The sequence below is a fragment of the Pristiophorus japonicus genome, chromosome 5, assembly GCF_044704955.1.
Source record: "Pristiophorus japonicus isolate sPriJap1 chromosome 5, sPriJap1.hap1, whole genome shotgun sequence".
In the NCBI taxonomy this organism is placed as follows: domain Eukaryota; kingdom Metazoa; phylum Chordata; class Chondrichthyes; family Pristiophoridae; genus Pristiophorus; species Pristiophorus japonicus.
Genome location: NC_091981.1, coordinates 236,829,904 through 236,856,081, shown reverse-complemented (window position 1 = coordinate 236,856,081; position 26,178 = coordinate 236,829,904). Strand labels below are relative to the sequence as shown.

The window sequence follows — 26,178 nt, the reverse complement described above, 5'->3', positions numbered from 1 at the left end:
TATAATGATTTCCTTCAGTTCCTCCTTCTCACGAGACCTCGGTCCCCTAGTACTTCCGGAAGGTTAGTTGTGTCTTCCTCTGTGAAGACATAACCAAAGTATTAGTTCAACTGGTATGCCATTTCTTTGTTCGCCATTATAAATTCACCTGAAACTGACTGCAAAGGTCCTACGTTTGTCTTCAGTAATCTTTTTCTCTTCACATATGTATAGAAGCTTTTGCAGTCAGTTTTTATGTTTCCAGCAAGCTTCCTCTCATACGCTATTTTCCCCCTCCTAATTAGACCCTTTGTCCTCCACTGCTGAATTCTAAATTTCTACCAGTCCTCAGGTTTGCTGCTTTTTCTGGCCAATATATATGCCTCTTCCTTGGATCTAACACTATCCTTAATTTCCCTTGTTAGCCACAGTTGAGCCACCTTCCCCATTTTATTTTTATCCAGACAGGGATGTAAAATTGTTGAAGTTCATCCATGTGATCTTTAAATGTTTGCCATTGCCTATTCACTGTCAACCCTTTAAGTATCATTCGCCAGTCTATTCTAGCCAATTCACGTCTCATACCATTGAAGTTACCTTTCCTTAAGTTCAGGACCCTAGTCTCTGAATTAACTGTGTCACTCTCCATCTTAATAAAGAATTCTACCATATTATGGTCACTCTTCCCCAAGCGGCCTCACACAACAAGATTGCTAATTAGTCCTTTCTCATTACACATCACCCAGTCTAGGATGGCCAGCCCTCTAGTTGGTTCCTCGACATATTGGTCTAGAAAACCATCTCTAATACACTCCAGGAAATCCTTCTCCACCGCATTGCTACCAGTTTGGTTAGCCCAATCTATATGTAGATTAAAGTCGCCCATGATAACTGCTGTACCCTTATTGCATGCATCCCTAATTTCTTATTTGATGCTGTCCCCAACCTCACTACTACTGTTTAGTGGTCTATACACAACTCCCACTCGTGTTTTCTGCCCTTTGGAATTCCGTAGCTCCACCCATATCAATTCCACATCATCCAAGCTAATGTCCTTCCTAATGGTGCAAGAGCGAGGGATTCAAATTCCTGGGACATTGGAACCGGTTCTGGGGGTGGTGGTACCAGTACAAACCGGACAGTCTGCACCTGGGCAGGACCGGAACTGATATCCGAGGGGGAGTGTTTGCTTGTGCTGTTGGGGAGGGTTTAAACTATTATCGCAGGGAGATGGGAATCTATGCAGGAAGACAGAGGGAAGTAAAATGGGGGCAAAAGCAAAAGGTAGAAAGGCGATCAGTAAAAGTGGAGGGCAGAGAAATCAAAGGCAAAAAACAGAAAGGACCACATAACAACATAATTCTAAAAGGACAAAGAATGTTTAAAAAAAAAACCTGAAGGCTCTGTGTCTCAATGCGAGGAGCATTCATAATAAGATGGATGAATTAACTGCGCAGCAGCTATTTACAGAGACATGGCTCCAGGGTGACCAAGGCTGGGAACTCAACATCCAGGGGTATTCAATATTCAGAAAGGATAGACAGAAAGGAAAAGGAGGTGGGGTAGCGTTGCTGGTTAAAGAGGAGATTAACATAATAGTAAGGAAGGACATTAGCTTAGATGATGTGGAATCTGTATGGGTAGAGCTGCGGAACACCAAAGGGCAGAAAACACTAGTGGGAGTTGTGTACAGACCGCCAAACAGTAGTAGTGAGGTTGAGGATGGCATCAAACAGGAAATTAAGGATGCGTGCAATAAAGGTACAGCAGTTATCATGGGTGACTTTAATCTACATATAGATTGGGCTAACCAAACTGGTAGCAGTACGGTGGAGGAGGATTTTGTGGCGTGTATAAGGGATGGTTTTCTCGACCATTATGTCGAGGAACCAACTAGAGAGCTGGCCATCCTGGACTGGGTGTTGTGTAATGAGAGAGGATTAATTAGCAATCTTGTTGTGCGAGGCCCCTTGGGGAAGAGTGGCCATAATATGGTAGAATTCTTCATTAAGATGGAGAGTGACACAGTTAATTCAGAGAGTAGGGTCCTGAACTTAAAGAAAGGTAACTTTGATGGTATGAGACGTCAATTGGCTAGATTAGACTGGCGAGTGATACTTAACGGGTTGACGGTGAATAGACATTTAAAGATCACATGGATGAACTTCAACAATTGTATATCCCTGTCTGGCGTAAAAATAAAACTGCGAAGGTGGCTCAACCGTGGCTAGCAAGGGAAATTAAGGATAGTGTTAAATCCAAGGAAGAGGCATATAAATTGGCCAGAAAAAGCAGCAAATTTGAGGACTGGGTGAAATTTAGAATTCAGCAGAGGAGGACAAAGGGTTTAATTAGGAGGGGGAAAATAGAGTATGAGAGTAAGTTTGCAGGGAACATAAAAACTGACTGCAAAAGCTTCTATAGCTATGTGAAGAAAAAAAAAGATTAGTGCAAACAAATGTAGGTCCCTTGCAGTCAGATTCAGGTGAATGTATAATGGGGAACAAAGAAATGGCGGACCAGTTAAACAAATACTTTTGTTCTGTTTTAACGATGGAAGACACAAATAACCTTCTGGAAATAATAGGGAACCGAGGGCCTAGTGAGAAGGAGGAACTGAAGGATATCCTCATAAAATGGGAAATTGTGTTAGGAAAATTGATGGGATTGAAGGCCGATAAATCCATGGGGCCTGATAGTCTGCATCCCAGAGTACTTAAGGAAGTGGCATAGAAATAGTGGATGCATTCGTGATCATTTTCCAACAGTCTATCGACTCTGGATCAGTTCCAATGATCTGGAGGGTAGCTAATGTAACACCAATGTTTAAAAAAGGAGGGAGAAAGAAAACGGGTAATTATAAACCGGCTAGCCTGACATCAGTAGTGGGGAAAATGTTGGAATCAATTATTAAAGATGAAATAGCAGTGCATTTAGAAAGCAGTGACAGGATCAGTCCAAGTCAGCATGGATTTATGAAAGGGAAGTAATGCTTGACAAATCTTCTGGAATTTTTTGAGGGTGTAACTAGTAGAGTGGATAAGGGAGAACCAGTGGATGTGGTGTATTTGGACTTTCAAAAGGCTTTTGACAAGGTCCCACACAAGAGATTGGTGTGCAAAATCAAAGCACATGGAATTGGAATAATGTACTGATGTGGATAGAGAACTGGTTTGCAGACAGGAAGCAGAGAGTCGGGATAAACGGGTCTTTTTCAGAATGGCAGGCAGTGACTAGTGGAATGCCGCAGGGCTCAGTGCTGGGACTCCAGCTCTTTACAATATACATTAATGATTTAGATGAAGGAATTGAGAGTAATATCTCCAAATTTGCAGATGACTCTAAACTGGGTGGTGGTGTGAGCTGTGAGGAGGACGCTAAAAGGCTGCAGGATGACTTGGACAGGTTAGGTGAGTGGGCAAATGCATGGCAGATGCAGTATAATGTGGATAAATGTGAGGTTATCCACTTTGGGAGCAAAAACATGAAGGCAGAATATTATCTGAATGGTGGCAGATTAGGACAGGGGGAGGTGCAATGAGACCTGGGTGTCATGGTTCATCAGTCATTGAAAATTGGTATGCAGGTACAGCAGGTGGTGAAGAAGGCAAATGGTATGTTGGCCTTCATAGCTAGGGGATTTGAGTATAGAAGCAGGGAGGTCTTACTGCAGTTGTACAGGGCCTTGGTGAGGCCGCACCTGGAATATTGTGTTCAGTTTTGGTCTCCTAATCTGAGGAAGAACATTCTTGCTATTGAGCGAAGGTTCACCAGACTGATTCCCGGGATGGCAGGACTGACATATGAAGAAAGACTGGATCGACTAGACCTATACTCACTTGAATTTAGAAGAATGAGAGGAGATCTCATAGAAACATAAAATTCTGACAGGATTGGACAGGTTAGATGCAGGAAGAATGTTCCCGATGTTGGTGAAGTCCAGAACCAGGGGTCACAGTCTAAGGATAAGGGGTAAGGCATTTAGGACCGAGATGAGGAGAAATTCTTCACTCAGAGAATTGTGAACCTGTGGAATTCTCTGCCACAGAAAGTTGTTGAGGCCAATTTGTTAGATATATTCAAATGGGAGTTATATGTGGCCCTTATGGCTAAAAGGTTCAAGGAGTATGGAGAGAAAGCAGGAATGGGGTATTGAAGCTGCCATGATCATATTGAATGGTGGTGTAGACCCGAAGGGCCGAATGCCAACTCCTGCATCTATTTTCTATGTTTCTATGATTCTTCCTATGGTGGCTTTTGAACTTGATACCTCTGAATTGTTAGCACAGGATCATAACTACCGTACAACATTTGAATGGTGTGACAGCAAGGAGGTTGTAGGAAACTGTAGGTTTTTTTCTAGATAGATGAGCTGAGATGGTTTGAATGGCCTCTCTCAGCTGTATTTATTTTATGAATTTAACCTCGGTTGTTTTCACACATTGTGAAGTTGCAGAATCTATAGAATGGTATGTAGTCCAGTGCTGGACAAGGAAGAAAATAATTTCAAGATGAGGAATAAAGAACATCGGGCTAGATTTTCGTTATGTTGCCGCCTCTGTTTGCGTCCAGGAGTGGCGGTAATGGCAGAGGAAAAGTTTTCTGGATCGGCGGCCAGCTTCCAGCACTCGCTGGCAAATTGGGTTCTGGTTTTACGGGGGTGCAGAGCAGCACCGCCTGGAAGTGTCGAGCTGGCGTGCAATGCCGCCGGTTTCGACTGCACATTGAAATTTGTTGTGTGCTGTCCCTCTTGTATGCCGTGGTGCAACCGCCTGGAAAACCAAGCGGTCAGAGCTGTCCCGGCAACGGTGAGTGATGGAATTGGTGAATGAGATAAATTTGATAAGTTTAGTTTTATTTTTGCGATGTAGCTTATGGTGTGGTGTTTAACCTATTGGGAATGTTTATTGTGTTTTTAGTTGCGATTTATTTTTGCCACAGAAGCCTCTCTTATGGCACTCCGAGGCCGGCTATTTAGCAGCGGATTTTCAATTGCTCAGCCGAGTTTGCACCCTAAAAGAGGCATGTAACGCCTCCCTTAGCATTCCGCCCCACACTCAGGGTCTCGCTGATAAATTTTGCTGATTGAGGCGCAAACTTTTCTTGGGTGCTATAATTTCCACCCCGCCATGAATAACACTGCAATATGGACGGTAACGAAAATCCAGCCCATAATATTTATTTGTTTGAGGGCAATTGTAGATTTCTCAGGAAATTAATGAGCAGGAACTGATGTGTAACAATGATCAAATTCTGTTTATTTTTTGTATTGGCAGTTGGAAGTACAGAAATTAAAAATGGATAGCCTGTTAAGTGCTACATTGCAGAAGGTAAGTGGACCACTATTAGCCACTCTGATTTTCAGAACAATCATGTGTGTGTTGTCATGAACAAAACAAGTGTCTTTGTGTATCGAGCAAAAAGCTGTTGAGAGGGAGGTTAAAATGTTTAAATTCTGGATAAGCCAGCAGAAATAACACTTGTTTCAAATGAGTAACATTTATCTGGAAAATAGCGGTGCATTAACAAATCTTGTACTGAAGAATTTAAAACGAACCAATAGCAGATAAAACCCATCCTGATGTGGAACAAATGATCATCGTGCAAGATTCAGTGCTTTATTTCTTGTATATTTATGGCAGCATTTAACCAGATGAGTTGGGGCTCATCAGTCTTTTTACCACAGTACCATTAGTAACCTGTTTTTGCCAGTCATGATACATAAATGAAGAGCATAGTAGTTATATAGCATATTGCAGTTTCTTCCTCTACCTTTGGCAGGCAGTTAATTTTTAATAGTTTAGAAAAACTGCTTAAAAACAGACCAGAAAATGGGATAAGCTGATAAGCTTTTCCCAAACCATTTGAGCAGTCTCCTAACGAATCTGCTATGGAGCAGTATTGAGCTGGACCACCTTGCCCTCCTGACGAAAGAGGATAGCATGATGGGGGAGGCTCACAACTAACAAATGAGAAGACAAGGAAGAGAGACAGATTTTTTTTAAGGTAAGAGATGTAACCTATCCAATTTATTTTTTAATACAAATTGTTTTTGAGAGACTACTGTATACTGAAATCTGTTGTAGTTCCATATAGTTTCCTAATTCCATTACAATACTCATTATAATAAATCTACAAAAAAATAATTTGCATTTGTTTCATGGCAGACAATGTGTGTATTTTGAAAGCTCCAAGCACATTCGACTCAAAGGGTAAATAGACCCATTTCATGATGACCTCATTGTAAGCTGTGATTATAAATGAACTGTGAGAAATGGAAAGATGATTGTGTTAAAGAAAACCTCATGAACATGGTGCACAATAACCATGCATGATAATGACAGTGACCTCATATATCATTGTCACTGCCACACAAGATTAGAAATTGGCACACTTTGGGGTTGTGTAGCTAGCATCACAGCATTATCGGAAAAGACAGAAATCAGATGGATTAAAGTTGTCAGAAAAACTTGAATAAGAAAAAAGCTGTCTGATTTTACATATCAACAGAAGTTACTGAATAAATGACAACATTGCAAATTAAGAAACCTAAAGTTCAACAACATTTTGCTATTTTGCCAATTTAAGTACCTATCAGTTAGCAGTTTAATGTAATTAAAGTGTATTAAGTTACTTAAGATGCAGACTTGGATTTATACAACAAATATTAAACTTGGATTTATACAATAAATATTTTGATAAATTCTCTAATAATGTGACTGGAACTTCTTTTCTCTCTCATTACTTTTGTAAATATGCTACATACAATGGCAGTACCAGCTGAGGCTGGAATTTCTTTCCATACATCTGTGGCAGTAAATTATGCAGTCTGTTTAAAAGTTAATGGACTAAAGATTGAGATTATCTTACTGGCTCAGTTTTAAAGAAGCAACATTTGAAAAGAAAGTAAGTCCATGTAGTTAATACTGCATGCCAAGAAGATTTTTTAAGATCAGTGTCATGTTTGGGAAAAAGTGAACTATAGCTCAAACAACACAGCAGAGCCTCTAAATGTAATAATAATCATCAACTCAAAGTATTATTTTAAGTAAGTTATTTTCTAACATCATAGAACACATTGGATAACGATGGAATACCCAGTTTACCCCAGGTAGAAGGAAGATCTACTTAATTATTTTTTCACTGAGTTCTAAAATCATCTTTATTCATGAAATTAAATCTGTATTGAACTGTCACCCACTGTATGTACTCTACATATATGATGGTATTAGTAGTCCAGTTACTATATTTCGCCTCATAACTTGTAACAGTAAGCTTGACTTGGTAATATACATTCTATTGAATAACCTGAGTCGAGCAACAATGATGTGTGCAGAAATAGGTTTATTGATTTAAAAATTGGAAGAATTGTGATTATTTTTTTTACTAAATCATGTCAACTCTGTAGAGCAGTTTAGCATCAACTACAAAGTCAAACTGAAATCAACACAGGTGAAAAGTGATATTTAAAAGTTGACCTTAAAAGTTTTCAGTTGCGTTTAAATAGTGCAAAAGATCACGGTCTAGAAATTGGATAAGGCCAGCTTCCGTTCCAAATGGTGCAGGCAGCCACAAAATTCATACTGCCTGCTCATTATAATGATTACAGTGCTGATTGGCTTAACGTTGAACGGGGGGCGGGGGGGAGCGCAATATCTGGTGCAGTCGACTGGCCAATAAAGTTTGTCCTCGGCTCTCTACACTACTTAAAGAGGAGGTGCTTTGTTGCAGAAGCATCTCATTGTCATTGTGTAGAAAGCCATGGCCCAACAACCAAGAGAAAGGGTGAGGAGATTTGCAGATGCGGCACTGGAGGCCATGATCCTTGGGGTTCAAAGATGCTGTCAGGTCCTCTACACGCAGGGGAGCAGATGGCTTTCAAAGCAGATCAGCAGAAGGCTGTGGGAGGAGATTGCTGAAGCTGTCAGTGTGACAAATGTTCTCCCAGGACCTGGATCCAGTGCCGCAAAAAGTTTAAAGACTTCACACGAGTGGTCAAGGTGAGTGAATGCACCATCAAATGCCATATCCCACCAGAGTGACGTTTTTTTTATTCGTTCATGGGATGTGTGCGTCGCTGGCACAGCCAATATTTTATTGCTAATCCCTAATTGCCCTTGAGAAGATGGTGGTGAGCTGCCTTCTTGAACCACTGCAGTCCGTGTGGTGAAGGTACCCCACAGTGCTGTTAGGGAGGGAGTTCCAGGATTTTGACTCAGCGACGATGAAGGAATGGAAATATACTTCCATGTCATGATGGTGTGTGACTTGGAGGGGAACTTGGAGGTGGTGGTGTTCCCATGCGCCAGCTGCCCTTGTCATTCTAGGTGGTACATGTCACGGGTTTGGGAGGTGTTGCCGAAGAAGCCTTTACGAGTTGCTGCAGCGCATCTTGTAGATGGTACACATTGCAGCCACGGTACGCTGGTAGTGGAGGAAGTGAATAGTTAAGGTGATGGATGGGTTGCCAATTGAGTGGGCTGCATTTTCCTGGATGGTGTTGAGCTTCATGAGTGTTGTTGGAGCTGCACTCATCTAGGTAAATGGAGAGTATTCCATCACATTTCTGATTTATGCCTTGTAGATGGTGGAAAGGCTTTGGGGAGTCAGGACCTGAGACACTCGCTGCAGAATACCCAGCCTCTGACCTGGTCTTGTTGCCAGAGTATTTATGTGGCAATTCCAGTTAAGTTTAAGTTCGATGGTGACCCCCAGGATGTAGGTGGTGGGGGATTCGGCGATGGTAATGCTGTTGAATATCAAGGAGCAGTGGTTCGACTCTCGCTTGTTGGAGATAGTCATTGCCTGGCACTGTGTGGCGCAAATGTTACTTGCCACTTATCAGCCCAAGCCTGAATGTCATCCAGGTCTTGCTGCGTTTAGGCATGGACTGCTTCATTATCTGAGGAGTTGCGAATGGTACTGAACACTGCGCAGTCATCAACGAACTTCCCCATTTCTGACCTTATGATGGAGGGAAGGTCTTTGATGAAGCAGCTGAAGAAGGTTGGACACTGCCCTGAGGAACTCCTGCAGTGATGGCTTGGGGCCGTGATGATTGGCCGCCAACCACCACAACCATCTTGCTTCGTGCTAGGTATGACCATAGCCAGTGGAGCGTTTTCCCCCTGATTCCCATTGATTTCAGTTTTACTAGAGCTCCTTGATGCCACTCTCGGTCAAATGCTTTTTGATGTCAAGGGCAGTCTCACCTCATTTCTGGAGATCTGGAGCTGAGTGGTCCTGGTGGAACTCAAACTCGGCGTCAGTGAGCAGGTTATTGGTGAATAAGTGCCGCTTGATAGCACTGTCAACGACACCTTCCATCACTTTGCTGATGATTGAAAGTAGACTGATGGGGCGGTAATTGACCAGATTGGATTTGTCCTGCTTTTTATTGACAGGACATACCTGGGCAGTTTTCCACATTGTTGGATAGCTGCCAGTGTTGTAGCTGTACTGGAAGCGCGGCTAGTTCTGGAGCACAAGCCTTTAGCACGACAGCCCATAGCCTTTGCTGTATCCAGTGCACTCAGCCATTTCTTGATATCATGTGGAGTGAATCGAATTGGCTGAAGACTGGTTTATGTGATGATAGGGATCTCAGGAGGAGGCCGATATGGATCATCCATTCAGCACTTCTGGCTGAAGATGGTTGCAAATGCTTCAGCAATGTCTTTTGCACTCGCGTGCTGGGCTCCACCAGCATTGGGGATGAGAATATTCATGGAGCGTCCTCCTCCCGTTAATTGTTTAATGGTCCAACAGTATTCACGACTGGATGTGGCAGGACTGCAGAGCATTGATCTGATCCGTTGAATGTGGGATCGCTTAGCCTTGTTTATGGCATGGTGCTTCTGCTTTTTAGCATGCATGTAGTCCTGTGTTGCAGCTTCCCCAGGTTGGCACCTCATTTTTAGGTACACCTGGTGCTACTCCTGGCATGCTCTTCTATACTCTTCATTGAACCAGGATTGGTCCTCTGGCTTGATGGTAATGGCAGAGTGAGGGAAATGCCAGGTTATGAGGTTACAGATTGTGGTGGAATACAGTTCTGTTGCTGCTAATTGGCCCACAGCATGGATGCCCAGTTTTGAGGCTTTAGATCTGTTCTGAATCTATCCCATTTAACATGGTGGTAGTGTCGCACAATATGATGGCGAGTGTCCTCAGTGTGAAGCTGGGACTTTGTCTTCACAATGACTGTGCGGTGGTCGCTGCTACCAATGCTGTCATGGACAGATGCATCTGCGACAGGTAGATTGGTGAGGATGAGGCTAAGTAGGCTTTTCCCTCGTGTTGGTTCTCTTATCACCTGCCCAATCTGGAAACTATTTCCTTCAGGACTCGGCCAGCTCAGTCAGTAGTGGGACTACCAAGCCATTCTTGGTGATGGACATTGCAGTCCCTCACCCAGCATACATTCTGTGCCCTTGATACTCTCAGTGCTTCTTCCAAGTGGTGTTCAACATGTAGGAGTACTGATTCATCAGCTGAGAGAGGGCGGTAAGTGGTAATCAGCAGGAGGTTTCTTGCCCATGCTTGACCTGCAGCCATGAGACTTCATAGGGTCCGGAATCAATGTTGAGAACTCCCAGGGTCACTTCCTCCCGATACCACTGTACTGCCACCCCTGGTGGGTCTGTCCTGCTGATGGGACAGGACATACCCAGGGATGGTGATGGAGGAGTCTGGGACTTTGACTGAAAGGTATGATTCTGTGAGTATGACTATGTCAGGCTGTTGCTTGACTAGTCTGTGGGACAGCTCTCCAAATTTTGGCTCTCCCAGATGTTGGTGAGGAGGACTTTTCAGGGTCAACTGGACTGGGTATGCCATTATCGTGTTCATAGCTGGTGCCAAGGTCGATGCCAAGTGGTCCGTCTGGTTTTATTATTTTTGTTTCTTGGAGTAGATTGTTGCAACTGAGTGGCTTGCTTGGTGATTTCATAGGACAGTTAAGAGTCAACCACATTGCTGTCAGTCTGGAGTCACATATAGGCCAGACCTGGTAAGGACGGCAGATTTCCTTCCCTAAAGGAATGAACCAGATGGGATTTTACGATAGTCCGATAGTTTCATGGTCACCATTACTGATACTAGCTTTTTATTCCAGATTTATTTAATTAACTGAATTTAAATTCCTCATCCACATCTCTGGATCATTAGTCCAGGCCTCTGTTTTCCTAGTCCAGCAATATTTCCACTATTCTATTGTCTCCTTGTTCCCTGGGGTCCCCGATTTGCATCGCATTTTTGTCACACTCTGTGCAATGTGCGCCCGTTTGGTATTGCAAGTGCGCACTCGATCCGGTCATGCATGCTCTGTACCCAATGGTGTCGCGGCAGTGGACTGCATCACCATGCTTCACTCGGCTCCATGCGGAGGAGGTCAGGGGATCCGTTTGTGGTGGAGTGAGGTGGAAAGGATCGATGGGGGATAGAGAGCGGATCAAATGGGGGTAGAAAGATGGATCGAAGGGGGAGTAAGAGGATCAAAGTGGGAGAGAGAGAATTGAAGGGGGCAGAGTGGGGGGATCGAAGGGGGGAGAATGGGGGGATCGAAGGAGGAGAGAGAGAATCGAAGAGGTGGGGGGGGGAGAGATGGTCAGGAGCTGGGTGGGAGAAAAAGTCAGGAACTCGGGCAAGGTCGGCGGGGGGGGGTTGGAAATCACAATGGGGATGGGGGAAGAATGTGATCCAGGTCTAACGGGGGAGAATTGAGATTGAGGACGTGATCCATATGGGAAGACGGATCACGTTCACCCCATCTGTTAGATGTGGATCACGTTCTTCCAATTCCACCCCCACCCCCTTTACACCTGCACCACCTCTCCCGCTCCTCCCCCTAGACCTGGTTGATTTCTTGGAAAGACCGGTGTGTGTGAGGCAAGTAACATCATTTGACTGTCCAAAATCCGGAATTCATAACCCTAACTATTCACTTCATACCCAATAAACCTGTTAACAATCCGTGACCCACACACAATGCCTATCTATGGGGGATGGGGAGAAAGTCAGGAACATGTGGAAGCTGGGACATTGAATACATTTAAGACAGAAATAGACAGTTTCTGGAGCGATAAGGGATTATGGGGAGCGGGCGGGGAAGTGATTAGATCAGCCATGATCTTATTGAATAGCGGACCAGGCTTGAGTATGGCCTACTCCTGTTCCTAGTTCTTATGTTCTTATGTTGGGCGGGGGTGGAGTGGAGAAGGTCAGGAACTCGGGTGAGGGAGGGATTGTCAGGAACTAATTCTGATTCTAAATCTTATTGAACTTGGGCAGGGGGAGAAGGACAGGAACCTGGGTGGCGATTGGGGGGGGTTGGGGAGGAGGGCGGAGAGGTCAGGAACTGTTTTGGGAAGGTGGGAGAAGGTCCTAACCCACAAAGGTGAGCCCTGTCTGATCTCTGAAAGCAGTACTGGGTGCTCTGTCTGGAACCTGGCAGTCAGAATGAATGGCTCAAACTACATAATTGCAAAGTACTTGATTACTCAGGCAGGCAGAATTTAATTACACATTCCAGATAAACTGCTGGGTGTGTCTTATCCTCCAAGGGAACCAATCAGAACTTTTATGTTACAAATAGTTACAGCCATATCCCACCATTTGCACCATAAGTCTCTCATACTGCTCAATCCCCCACCCCCCCATCACTTACCTACCAACAATCTCTAGTAATCACCACTCATACCTCACAAGAATAGCTTCACCTCACCTTCACACACTTACCACTGCTGCAAGAATCACACCTACATCTCACACCTTGCACACAATGCCAGCTATGGCAGGCACATCACCCAAACACATTGCACCACACTCACGGCCTCAGTTTCTTTTCTCTTGCAGGCAAGGATAGCTCATAACCACTGGAGCAGCAGCAGATGGGTGGAGGGGAAACCTGCTGGAGCTGGAATAAGCCGTGCTGGCGATCATTGGAAGGGCAGTCACAGAGTCCGTAGCGAGCGGTGAAGTTGAAAGCATTGCTGTTGATGATGATATGCTCATACCTAATCCTCCTTCTCCCATCCCACTTCCCCCTCATTGCACAATCTCTTCTCACTTACAAGCTGTTGACGATGTATGCATGGATATCTTGCGCCCCCCCCCCCCCCCCGTCCCCTCACCACAATCCAACCCTTGTGCATTTCTCCTTTCAGATACCCAAGAACTCCAACCTGGCCAGACAATCCCTGATGTCATGGCGGAGGACAGTGAAGGAGGAGAAGAAAACACACCATCACTGCATCTTGACACTCGCAGGACCAGCTCAGAAAATGGCACTGCACGGACTTTAAAAAGTAGTATAGAGGCGGAATCTGCATGTGGTGAGTCACCCGGCACGAGTGGGCTGAGGAAAGAAAAAAAAAGAAAGACAGGCAGACATTTATATAGCGCCTTTCACGACCACAAGACATCCCAAAGCGCTTTACAGCCAATGAAGTACTTTTTGAAGTGTAGTCACTGTTGTAATAAGGAAACACAGCAGCCAATTTGCACACAGCAAGCTCCCACAAACAGCAATGTAATAATGACGAGATATTCTGTTTTAGTGATGTTGATTGAGGGATAAATATTGACCAGGGCACCTGGAATAACTTCACTGCTCTTCTTCAAAATAATGCCATGGGATCTTTTACATCCACCTGAGAGAGCAGACGGGGCCTTGGTTTAACAAGAAAGACGGTACCTCCGACTGTGCAGCACTCGCTCAGGTCAGCCTAGATTTTTGTGCTCAAGTTTCTGGAGTGGGACTTAAACCCACAACCTTCTGAATCAAAGGTGAGGGTGCTACCAACTGAGCAATGGCTGAAAGAGCAGCTCGGGCGCCAGCTCCCCGGTGTAGGGTGTTCATTTTCCACTCTACTTTGATTAAATAGACCTTGGGAATTACAGGAAGGACTCCATATAATGCAAAGTTTAGGTTTAAACCCAGCTGTCAGTTTATTACACAAAAAACAACTAAAAATTACATAACAAGACTTCTTAGAGATTGATTGAAGACATACAATCACCCATTCAGCCAGGTGCTGCTGTTTTCGATTGTAGGCTTGTGGAGCTAGGGAAGATGTTGGGTCCCAGCTGCTTGCTTCGTGGTCATTGTTCCTTTGACCTGTTTTTCTGAGGTGTTTTACTTCTGTGAGCTCCTTCATATATATCCATTCGATTATACAAGTCTCCTGCTGGGCTGCTTTCAGTTAATGCGTCTTGATGAGTCCCGATGTCTGTGATGATGGATTTGGATCTGTTTGGAAGGCCACAATTTGCACCTCGTTTTGTGCACAGAATCGGCAGGGCAAAAGATAATTCCTCATCTTTTGTGCCTCTCTATCCAAAAATGCACACCTAGTGGAATTCTTTGTGGTTCTGGATTTCTGCAGACTTGTAGTTTCCATAGGTTTTTCCCCTCCGCCCAATTAATCCATGGGTTTCTCTGCTTGATTGTATCAAAACCCTTTGTCTTGATGTTAATCGGGTCTCGCTTCTGACCGCAGAAATTACATTAATCAGTTATGAGTCACCACCTGCCCCAGGCTGATGCTCTTTCTCCCACCTAACAGTCCTACAGGTTTCTTTTTAAACTATTTTAGTCCGTGGCCTCTTGCTGTGCCATGATCACGAAATGCGTACCCTTACACCGGGGGGGGGGACAAGTTCATGCACAATAAAGAAAGACTTACATTTTATTTTGTGCCTTTCACAACCACCAGACATCCCAAAGTGCTTTACAGTGTAGTCATTGTTGTAATGTAGGAAATGAGGCAGCCAATTTGCGCACAGCAAACTTCCACAAACAACAATGCAATAATGAGCAGATAATCTGTTCTAGTGAAGGTGATTGAGGGATAAATATTGGTCAGGACACCAGGAATAACTTCCGTGCTCTTCTTTGAAATAGTGCCATGGGACCTTTTACGTCCTCCTGAGAGAACAGACGTCTCATTTGAGATCTGCTGCGCAGCATAGATGATGATCTCGATGGGATGGCCTTCAGAAAAAGAGTGATGGGCATGCACACGGAAATGCTAGGTGCAATGGCAAGCCTGCCAGAGAGGCTCTTGTCAGTGTCAAAGAGCATGGAGGAGTTGGGCTCCAATATTGTACAGGGCTTTGCGCAGAACTTAGAGCCCATGATTTTCAGAACTCCATGAGAAACTTTGTGGACCCAGCCATGCTGCTGTGTGTGACAGGCAATGTTGCGGTTTCTATTGCAGCACTGGCGGAGGCAACCTGACGTTTTGGTGCTGCAGTGGAAGCTCAGACTGCTGCCTTTGTAGCTGTACCTACAAGTGTGGAAAGGGGCTTGCAGGGTCTCACAGCACTGCAGCAATCTTTCTCCCAACATATTGCTAGGAGTGCTGAGGCAGCGGCCCGGGGGAGTGGCAGTGGCTCCGTAGAGCAAGAACCTGCTGTCTTCTCTCAGGGTAACAGAATTCGTATTCCCACCACTGCCATTCCGCCAGTGCCTTAGCTGCTGTCTGTCATCCAACCAGCCCAGACTGCTGCTGCCCAAGCGAGGTGGTGCAGTCTACAGCCGGGCCTTCTAGACCCAGAGCTGCTCGAGGGTGTCTTGTCCTGCAAGACAACCTGCAGTCTCTCCCACTAAAAGTCAGCAGCCTTCCACCAGCCATGCTGCAGCCACTGGGGGAGCATTTCAAAGGAGCAGTAGAGTAGGAAAAGACAGACAATAATGGAATGCACAAGGGTGATTAGTTAACGTTGTTTTGATTCAGATTTGATAAATTTATAAATTATGTTTGGAATGTTTGTTTAGTGGTAGCTTTCATCTCCATATTGTACCCAGGAGGATGCCGTGATGTTCCGTGACACAGGGATGGTAAGATGGGGAATTGGTGAGCAATGGGGATCTGGGGTGTCATTCATTGGAACCGGAATCTGATGAGGCGTTCACGGACAACTCATCCAGAACGGGGATCTGCTGCCCACCTCCTCTTCCTCCTCCTCCTCCACCCGCTCCTCCTCTTCCTCTTCTTCCTCCTGAGTTGGTCTGGGAACCGTGGTGGCAAGGGCTTGCACACTCATGAAGGCCAAGTTGTAGAGCAATCAGCAGACCACCATGAAATGCGACACCCGTACTGGACTGCTCCTCCCAAGCGGACAAGGCAGCGGAACCGTTTAAGCACCCCGATGGTCTGCTCGATGAGATTCCTCGTGGCAGGATGGCTCTCATTATATGATTACTGGCTACGAGTGGTGGGGTTGCAGAGAGGAGTCATCAACCAGGTGCAGAGAGGATAGCCGTTGTCTCTGAGCAGCCACCCTCGGGTTTGACGCGGCTGGAAGATTGCTGGCACACCAGACTGGCACAGGATAAAGGCACCATAAATACTTCCAGGGTACCATTCACCATCACCATTGACCACTGGGCGTGGTCAAACACCAACTGCACATTAAGTGAGTGCTAGCCTTTGTGGTTACAGAACATCTCAGGATTGGTATGCACCATCCGCAAAGCCACGTGTGTTCAGTCGATGGCACCCTGCACCATGGGGAAGCCCGATATCCTGGCAAACCACATGCGCATTCCTCCTGCTTCTCTCTGTTCAGAGAGAAGACAATGAAGTTCCTTCTCTTGGAGTATAGAACCCCTGTGACCTTCCGGATGCAGTGATGGATGACAAACTGGAAGATATTAGCTATGTTTTCTGCTTCAGACTAGAAGGATCTGGTGGTGAAAAAATTGAGGCCCACGGTGTCCTCGAGGGCCACTGGTAGCACCGTCGTCACCCTGTTCTCAGGCTGCAGGTCTGGTTGCAAGAGGTGGCAGAGTTCTGTGACCACCTCTTTGTTGATGCGGATTCTCCTAATACACTGGTTTAAGTGCAGTTAGGAGAATGCTCTCGGAAAATCTCGGTGGGTAAGACCTCCTGCTTTGAACCCTCCTGCCCCTCTTCTTCCTCTGCGAGCATCTTCTGCTCATCTTCGCTGCCTCTGCTCCATCTCCCTGTCATACTCGAGCATGAGGGGTTCTGCAAGTAGAGCCCTCATGACTGGGAGCAAGTGATGTGAGCAGAACCCCTTAAATGAGAAGCAAGGCGTTCTCCACTTGCAACAACACTCCCGGTCTCCTCACCAACTTTAAACAACTCTAGAAAGCTCCAAACAGTTGCACAAACTTACACAGAGCCAGTAGAAATGAAAAAGCGATTCAGCTGCAAGTTGTTGGATCCATTTAAATATCGCTAGTGGGATGTCCTTCCTGCTGCTGTACGCGTGGTTAGCTGGTTATGATTAGGAGAGGGCGTTAAATGGAGCGGCAACTTCCAAAATGGCAGATCGTACGTCAAATCAACGTTGAACACTGATTGATGTCACGACCTGCCGCATTTCCATTTGTACAGCGAGCGCAGGCAACAGCGGAAGTGAGGTGGCTGCCATTTTTTCTTCCTTCACGGTCAACACAAACGGATCACTTTTCCCAGCTCACATTTTCTGTTTTATGCAATTCGTATGTATATTTTTTGCTGACGGGAATAATTGCTAGATGCCATACTAAGAGATCAAAAAAAATCATATGCACTCAATATATAAAAGTAGCATTGTGGATTCTCTCTGCTCCCTGATTCTCACTTATCAAATTGCTTCTTAGTTTGTACAAATCTGTTTTGAGTAACTCTGGACTTCACAGGATTTGTTTATCACTTAATTTTGACTGAATATTTATTTTCTTAAGAGTAATCTTGTGTGTAGGCTATTTTGAAGAGGATATGCCTCGCTCCATTTTATGTCGATTGTAATTGTAAGTGAATTATGGTAACTCATGTATATCTTTTGAAATGTCTTTTCATTCTCTAAAATAAACAAACTATTGCCTGGATTCAAGATTATCATAAATATAAGCACACTTCAATCAGATCATGCCATCTTATTTTTCTGAACTATTTTCAGCTGTGAAAATAATCCAACAAATAGAAGCATAGACTATCGCCTTCATACAACAATTCTCTCTTATCTTTCCAAGACAGTATTATCACTGCTTAGAACTTTCCCTTGTATGAGAAGTTCATAGCCACTATTTAGAGAACCAAGTTCGTTGAAGCTTCCCTTCGACCACTGAAAGGCCATGGCTTTCCCACTAGTATTGCAGTACAAATTTTCCCGGTCTGTTTAAGAAACAGAGCCCACCAGGGTCAACTTTCAAGATATCTATCCTTATAGTTGTCTCTGGATTTATTCCATTGTTATGCCATCTAATAAATAAAACTTTATCACGTGACACCAATGACTCAGAAAATGTTCCAGTGATTGCCAATGGAAAGCATTAACCATGCTAGTCTCAAAGCTATATATTTTAAAATTTCATGATCATTGAGTAAGTTATTTTGTAGGAAGTGTTTCATATACCAACCTGATTCCTTTTTACACCCATAATTGCAGCAGGAGTAGTACCTGATGGAAGAATAAGCGCTTTGGTTATTTAGTTGGTCTAATATCCAAGTTAGCAGTTGTCTCTCTCCATTGAATTGTCAGGTTAAGAAATTAACTGGTAAGTCAGACCCTAAAATGTTGACTTGTGTGCTCTCGACAGATGCTGTCTGGCCTGCTGAGCATCACAGCATTTTCTGTTTAGTTCCTGATAAAGGAAGCAAGATCAAAGATGAATTTGAAACCAAAACCAAAACCCCAAAGTAAACTGCACATAAAGGACATAAAGTAGGAAAGAGTGTTTCAGAATAAATCAATCAACAGAGAGAAAGCATAACAAGCAAATCAAATGTGTGAAAGAATTAAAACGGAGAAATAGTAAAGGGGAAACAAAGCAAGAAAAAAATTAAAACCAAAAAAGTAAAGTGGAAATAGTGAAGATGTTGAGAAGGCCACACCTTGGCCGGAATCTTACCGGCACTGTGAGTGCGAGTTTGGAGGTGGGTCCACTGTCAAAATGGCATTAATTAACAGCGGGGTGGAAAACCGCATTGGAGCCGTCTCCTTGTTAATTTCCCAAGTGCCTGCTCTGTCTGCGGTTTGCAGACCCGGCACTAAGCGACGGGTCAGGCAATTGAGATACTTAAATAGCTGCTTAAAAGTATTTAAGCAGTATTTTACCAGGTCTTAATGATTTTTCCAAGCTTTTTACGAGGTTCCCGACGCTCAGGGATCATGTCAGTTAAGTGTGTCAGGTTCTCAATGATTCTCCATTGCTGTGAATAGTTGACAGCTGCAAAAGTGATATAAAAGCTACCATTTCACAGCTGTTCAATTTCCAATCTTAGAAGCTGGAGCCTTCAGGATTTGGAATACACTTTTCTGCTTTATGGAGGTTTGAAGTGTTTGCAGTGAACTCTCTATCTAGTGTCATCTCCTTGGAGCAATCTCTCTGACCACTGACAGATCGCTTCTGTCATCTCAAGTTCAGCTGCTATCTATTCCATCAGCATCGGTGCCCTTGAAAAAAATCTCACCTTGGCCCTCACGATCAGCCCCAACACCAACATCACCAAGCACACAAACATCACCAGGCACACCAGCATCACCAACAACACCAACCTTCTCCACAATCACCTGATGCTGCACAGGACACAGGGCATCAGCACCTAATCACATTGAGGCCAGGGATGGCCTCACCATGGCCAGATTGACTTCACTTGATGCTGTACACATGATGCACCTTTGGCACCACCCCACACCAACACCAGAAAGCATCCCTACAATGCCCAACCCATTCCTTTCACACTCACCACCATTGGCAGGGGGTTACCGTTATGTCTCACTATGCACAGCAACTCATGAAGCCACTTCCAAAGGTGCACACAGATCTGTCCAAGAAGACAAAGTGGTGAAAATAAACATTTCATTATTTAATAACACATTAACAGAAACGTTACATGAATATTGGCGATAACACCCAAGTGCCTACCTTTGTGTGTTGTTAGTTGGTATGATTGGTCAAGGATGAATGTCGTGAGATGGGGAAGTGATAATGTAGATCGAGAGGGATGGATGGAGGTGCAAGGTAAGTTAGTGGTGAGTAAGGATGTGCAGGAGTAGGGTAGGGAAGGCAGAATGATGAGAATGTGATGAGTGGCATAGCCAGATGTGGTTGAGTGTGGCTCTGCAGTAACGTTTTGTGATCTTCTCGGATCATTGAAAGGTTTGTGCCACTGCATGACGTCATGATTTCCATGACGTTGGCCGACGGGATGTAACGTTTTAACGCCTTAAAAAATGACCACCAAATTTGGCATCCGGTGTGAACAGCAGCCAGCGCCACGCCCACCCGCCTAACATTGGCGTTATCAGCAGGCGTGAGCAACCGAATTTCGACACCTCTGTATTTCTTTGCTGAAGTAGTATGAAAAGGTCTATGGGGCCAAAAGTGGTCAACATACCGGCCCCTACTGCCGACATACCACCCAAAAATGCGATTTTGGTCAAAAAAACACCTGCATACCGCTGACATACCGCTCGGATGAATATTCATCATTGTCATACCACCAAGTGGTATGCACACCATCCGCCGTGCAGGACCACCAGCATACTGCCCAAAAAGTCCGATTTTCATCGCATACCGCCAAAATACCACTAGAGCTGCATACCATCCTGGAAAAGATGGTTTTACACAATGGTAAGTGGGCAGGAATGGGCGGAGTACACGGATCCACCATTTTGGAAATCGGGGTCAGCTAAAGTAGCACCTTTGTATCTCTGAGGTGAACAGTGATTTTACAGTGCGATTTTGATTGGAAAAGGTATATTTACTATTACTGAGTAACTTAGTGAGATAGAAAGACATTTTAGTTATATTTTTTTCATCGAGAAATATTGTGGAGATTTAAAAAGAATGGGGCCTGTATTATCTCAGCCTGTATTGCTGACAACCTGTCTTCCAGATGTGAGGAAGTTTATTGAGCAGAGTTATAAGGGTAATGGAAGAGATCGCAGAATGATGAGGAGGAAGAGGAGGAGGTCTTACCCGCAAAGGATCTTCAGGGAAAAGTTTGACTGTACAAGAGTGCTTAAATTCAATTCAAACGTTTATGTAAAAATGTAAAAAATATACAACAATTTTAAAACTTTGTAGAACTTATAACTATAAAACAACTGTAACAACTTTAATAACAACTTTAATAACAACTTTAATAACAACTTTAATAACAACTTTAATAACAACTTTAATAACAACTTTAATAACAACTTTAATAACAACTTTAATAACAACTTTTAACAAAACTTTTACAACTTTAATAAACTTTTACAAATAAAACTTCAATTACAACAAAAAGATCCTTTACTTTCCCCACCCAAGCCCTCTGCCCCTTCCACGCCCACATGCTACACCACTCTTGGGACTATTCCACCCTTTCTTACTCCCGCCCTTCCCTTTCCCAGTGCCCGTGGCATGGACCTCCCGTGTTGATACCAAGCTGTTGCTGTCATTGCGGGGGCGGGGGCGGGGGGGTGGGGGGGTTTGTTCAGACATTGCAGGCGCAATAACTGGGGCCTATGGAGAAGCTTGCGATGTGGAAGGCACGGCTTCAGGGCTGGGAGATGATTTCAGCTCCCCACCCTCGGGTGCTGTCGACCTGACTACTATGGTATGGGGGGGTTCCGCGCCATGTCCTGATCCCGTCGATTGCCGCATGGCTTCGGCAGTTCGCTCCATCGCGGTAATCATAGGCAAACTTTCCTCCAACTGCCACTCTGATAGAGCCGCGATGTTTGTGGCTATTTTAGGCATGGCCTTGAGCAGCTTTCGACCAATGTCGACGCTGACCTGTGACAGACGCACATGTCCTAGTACACGCCTACAGCAACCAACCTTTCCTGCACCAATCTCCATCGCTGCGGCAAAGGCGCTGTAACACTGGGGGTGTCTTGCTGCGCATGGCTTGGTCTGGCAGAATCAGAGGAGCCATGGGGGAATCCCCTGAATACAGACTCCGTGGTGCAGGATGTTCCAGCTGTCCCATATGGAACTGGTGTATCCTCCTTCATCTCCACCTCCACTGGCTGCTAGATCAGCGCCTGTTCTTCTTCCTCTTCGGCTTCCTTGTCGGGAGAGGGCTGGGTGACACCAGAGGTGGAGGCAGTGGGTTTGTTGTCTGTGTCGCTGTGGTCTGAATCATCTGAGTCTAGAAATACAAAACAACATTTAAAAAAGCTTGGCACCAGGGGAGGGGTCAGGGTTACATTAGTACATAGTACAGTGACTTATCGCAGTCTTACTTAAATGTCCACCACTGCTGCAGTACTACATTACATATTGCAGACAGACAATACATATACGCATTGCGTTACATGCCCCTAACATTGCAGTACATCACATGAGGCCAACATTACAGTGCAATAAACTTACATTACATCAGGCCAACATTATAGTTACAGTTACATTACATGACATGAGAGGACCGCAACACAGACTGCATTTTATTCAACTTACCATCTTCTTGTGTGTGGGTCAGCTCCAATGCCGGTAGTGGCATGGTTGCTATCCCCAACCAGGGACGGGGCACGGATCTCAATATCAGTAAGAGGCTCCTGGGATGTGGGTCCTCCCCCCCCCCCCCCCCCCCCCCCGTGCGACGCTAAGTGACTGCTATTACAGATGTCTTCTTCTGCAGAAAGTAAAGTAAATCAAAGTAAAAATCTTCAATCCATTTAACATCGCACAGACATACACACACACAAACAAAAGCACTGCATTGATCCTCTTGTCATTGCCTGAAAAGCACAAATACATCGCCGTAATCTTATGATAAATAACATCATCCGTGTGACACTGAACCGACATTTGCATGGCACATAGCACATGGGGGTGGGGATGTATAAATAAAATCATTACTTTTGCTACCCTCACCAGGTCGTTCTACCTCTTATGGCACTTCGTCCGGTGCATACCATCGTATTTTTAGAGGCACAGCCTCCCCGATCTCATCCCATATTCGGTTGTACTCCTTTGGGGGGAAAATTCCACGACCACCCTTGGTTAACTCGGAGTACCTCTCTGTTATGTGCTCCAGAAGGACAGGTAACTCCGTCTCATCAAAGGCAGCTGCCCTCAACCTCCCCTCCTTCTCGATATTCCTGCGCTTTGATGTCTTTTTTAACATTGTACTTTTTACTTGTATGAATTTTGGTTTGTTAAATATCTCTTCTTGTCTTCATAGTGAAGAATTATTCTTCAAGCAAAATAAAAGTTCACGGGGTTGGGGGTAATATATTAGCATGGATAGAGGATTGGCTAATTAACAGAGAGTCAGGATAAATGGTTAATTCTCTGGTTGGCAAGTAGTAACTAGTGGGGTGCCGCAGGGATCAGTGCTGGGACCCCAACTATTTACAATCTAAATGACTTGGAAGAAGGGACTGAGTGTAACGTAGCCAAGTTTGCTGATGATACAAAGGTGGGAGGAAAAACAATGTGTGAGGAGGACACAAAAAATCTGCAAAAGGACATAGACAGGCAAAGTGAGTGGGCAAAAAATTGGCATTTGGATCATAATGTTGGAAAGTGTGAGGTCATGGACTTTAGCAGAAAAATCAAAGAGCAAGTTATTATTTAAATGGAGAAAGATTGCAAAGTGCTGCAGTACAGCGGGACCTTGGGGTACTTGTGCATGAAACACAAAAGGTTAGTATGCAAGTACAGCAAGTGATCAGGAAGGCCAATGGAATCTTGGCCTTTATTGCAAAGGGAATGGAGTATAAAAGCAGGGAAGTCTTGCTACAGCTGTACGGGGTATTGGTGAGGCCACACCTGGAATACTGCGTGCAGTTTTGGTTTCCATATTTACGAAAGGATATACTTGCTTTGGATGCAGTTCAGAGAAGGTTCACTAGGTTGATTCTGGGGATGAGTGATTGACTTATGAGGAATGGTTGAGTAGGTTGGGCCTCTACTCATTGGAATTCAGAAGAATGAGAGGTGATCTTATCGAAACGTATAAGATTATGAGAGGGCTTGACAGGCGGATGCAGAGAGGCTGTTTCCATTGATGGGGGAGACGAGAACTAGAGGGCATGATCTTAGAATAAAGGGCCGCCCATTTAAAACAGATGAGGCGAAATTTCTTCTCTCAGAGGGTTGTAAATCTGTGGAATTCGCTGCCACAGAGAGCTGTGGAAACTGGGACATTGAATAAATTTAAGACAGAAATAGACAGTTTCTTAAATGATAAGGGGACAAGGAGTTATGGGGAGCGGGCAGGGAAGTGGAGCTGAGTCCATGATCAGATCAGCCATGATCTTATTGAATGGCGGAGCAGGCTCGAGGGGCCGTATGGCCTACTCCTGCTCCTATTTCTTATGTTCTCATGTTCTTACATTTCCACTGTGCTATGTATTTTTAAACTCACTGCCCGTCGACTACTTTGCTGCTCCATCTCACTCTCTCCTCTTCAACTCACTGCGCATGCGCGGGTGACCCCTGACCCCAGGTAAAACGCTTGTGTAAAAAAAAATGGAAAAGAAAAAAATGTGCACATGTGCAGTTCCGTGCTGCACCGCCCATCGAACAGAAAGTCGATCTGGATCGATTACTAAGATACATACCGCCCGATGCAGACCGCTGACATACCGCCAAAAATATTTTGACCAATTTTGTCCTCTTTGGTCTCGGCGGTATGCCGGCGGTGTGAAACGACATGCCGCCGGGAAATGAGCGTACCTTATGTAGCGACCAATTTCGGGTCCTATGCACTTTCCAGTTTCCAAGGAGCCTAAATTTAATACCGCAATGGCGTAAAAAGACATATTTCCTCTTCCTTCAGATTGGACTACATTTGTGCCGCAAATTGCTAGAAATACGAATTGATAATAGCACCGCAATGTCAACGATGCATCTGGGACTTCAAGACCATCGTGCCTAATAGTCTATGTCCTTAAACAATGAAAATTAAGGAGAGAGAAAGAAATCGAGTGAATGAGGAAATAGGGTTAATTAGTCAAATTAGATACAGAAAGATAAATAAAGAGAGGGATAGAAATAAAATAATTTGAGCGGAGATTAAAAAAGACAAAGGAAAAGTAAGAATTACTTTTAAAAGAACAAGCAGAATTATAGGAATGACATGATTGCACTCGGGAGGGTGCAGAGGAGATTTACTAGAATGCTGCCTGAAATGGAGAATCTTAGTTATGAGGACAGATTGGATAGGCTGGGTTTGTTCTCATTGGAGCAGAGGAGGTTGAGCGGAGACCTCATTGAGGTGTACAAAATTTTGAGGGGCCTGGAGAGAGTGGATAACAAGGGCCTATTACCATTGGTAGAGGGGTCTATTACGAGGGGGCATAGTTTTAAGGTGGCTGATGGAAGGTTCAGAGGGGATTTAAGGAGGAGCTTCTTCACGCAGAGAGTTGTGGAGGTCTAGAACTCACTGCCTGGAAGGGTGGTGGATGAAGAAACCCTCGGCACATTTAAAAGGTGGTTGGATGGGCACTTAAAGTGCTATAACCTGCAGGGTTACAAACCTAGAGCTGGTAATTGGGATTAGATTGGATAATCTCTTGTTGGCTGGTGCAGATATGATGGTAAGTACTACAATGAATCACATATGACCAGAGTGATTTCCTGGACTAATTTTGATCACCTGGATGGATCGGAGAGGAATTTTTCCAGATTTTTTTTCTCCAATTGGCCTCGGTTTTTACCTGGTTTTTGCCTCTCCCAGGCAATCACATCGTGCCGGTTGGGTGGAGTGTAGAATGTTTCAGTGTAAGGGGTGTTGCAGTTGTGTGGGACGGACTGGTTTGGCTGGGTGCTCTTTACCTTACCGCCATTGTTCGTAGGTTTATATGTAACCTTCAGGGCTACTGACCAAGGGCTGTGTGGCTCTTTGTCGGCCGGCACGGCACAGTAGATTTCTATGTTTCTAAGAGGACACTGTAACCCAGTTGTGTTTGGGAATTGTTGTATGGACACAAATGCTGTCAATGAACCGGAAGCAGTTGCGCATGTGCAGTCTCGATGTATTTTTTGGTGGTTCCGATTTTTTTTTTAAACTGTTGGGTGAAACTATGCTATGAAGCCGTTTGCAGTGACTGTTTGTTGCTCTGTGAAGAGGCAGTCACAGTCATGTTGGAAGTGATTATTTTGTGTAGGTTCTGTTTACTTTTTAATTGGGATGAAACTTTATAAAATAACGTGGACACCATGTCGTCTGGAGAAAGCTTAGAGGCTCAGTTTGAAAAAAATTGCAAGTTAAATGATCCAAAGTGAATATTGAATGTTTA

General features: G+C 44.5%; 1 protein-coding gene across 3 annotated transcripts in view; it reads left to right on the top strand.

Moving 5' to 3' along the window:
* The window catches only part of c5h10orf67 (chromosome 5 C10orf67 homolog), a 475,763-nt gene that overhangs the window by 147,496 nt on the left and 302,089 nt on the right, over positions 1–26,178 (top strand). For all 3 annotated transcript variants that reach the window (XM_070881415.1, XM_070881414.1, XM_070881413.1), the window contains exon 9: positions 5,256–5,309. In XM_070881415.1, coding sequence (XP_070737516.1) covers positions 5,256–5,309 — 54 coding nt within the window. The remainder of the gene's footprint in view (positions 1–5,255; positions 5,310–26,178) is intronic.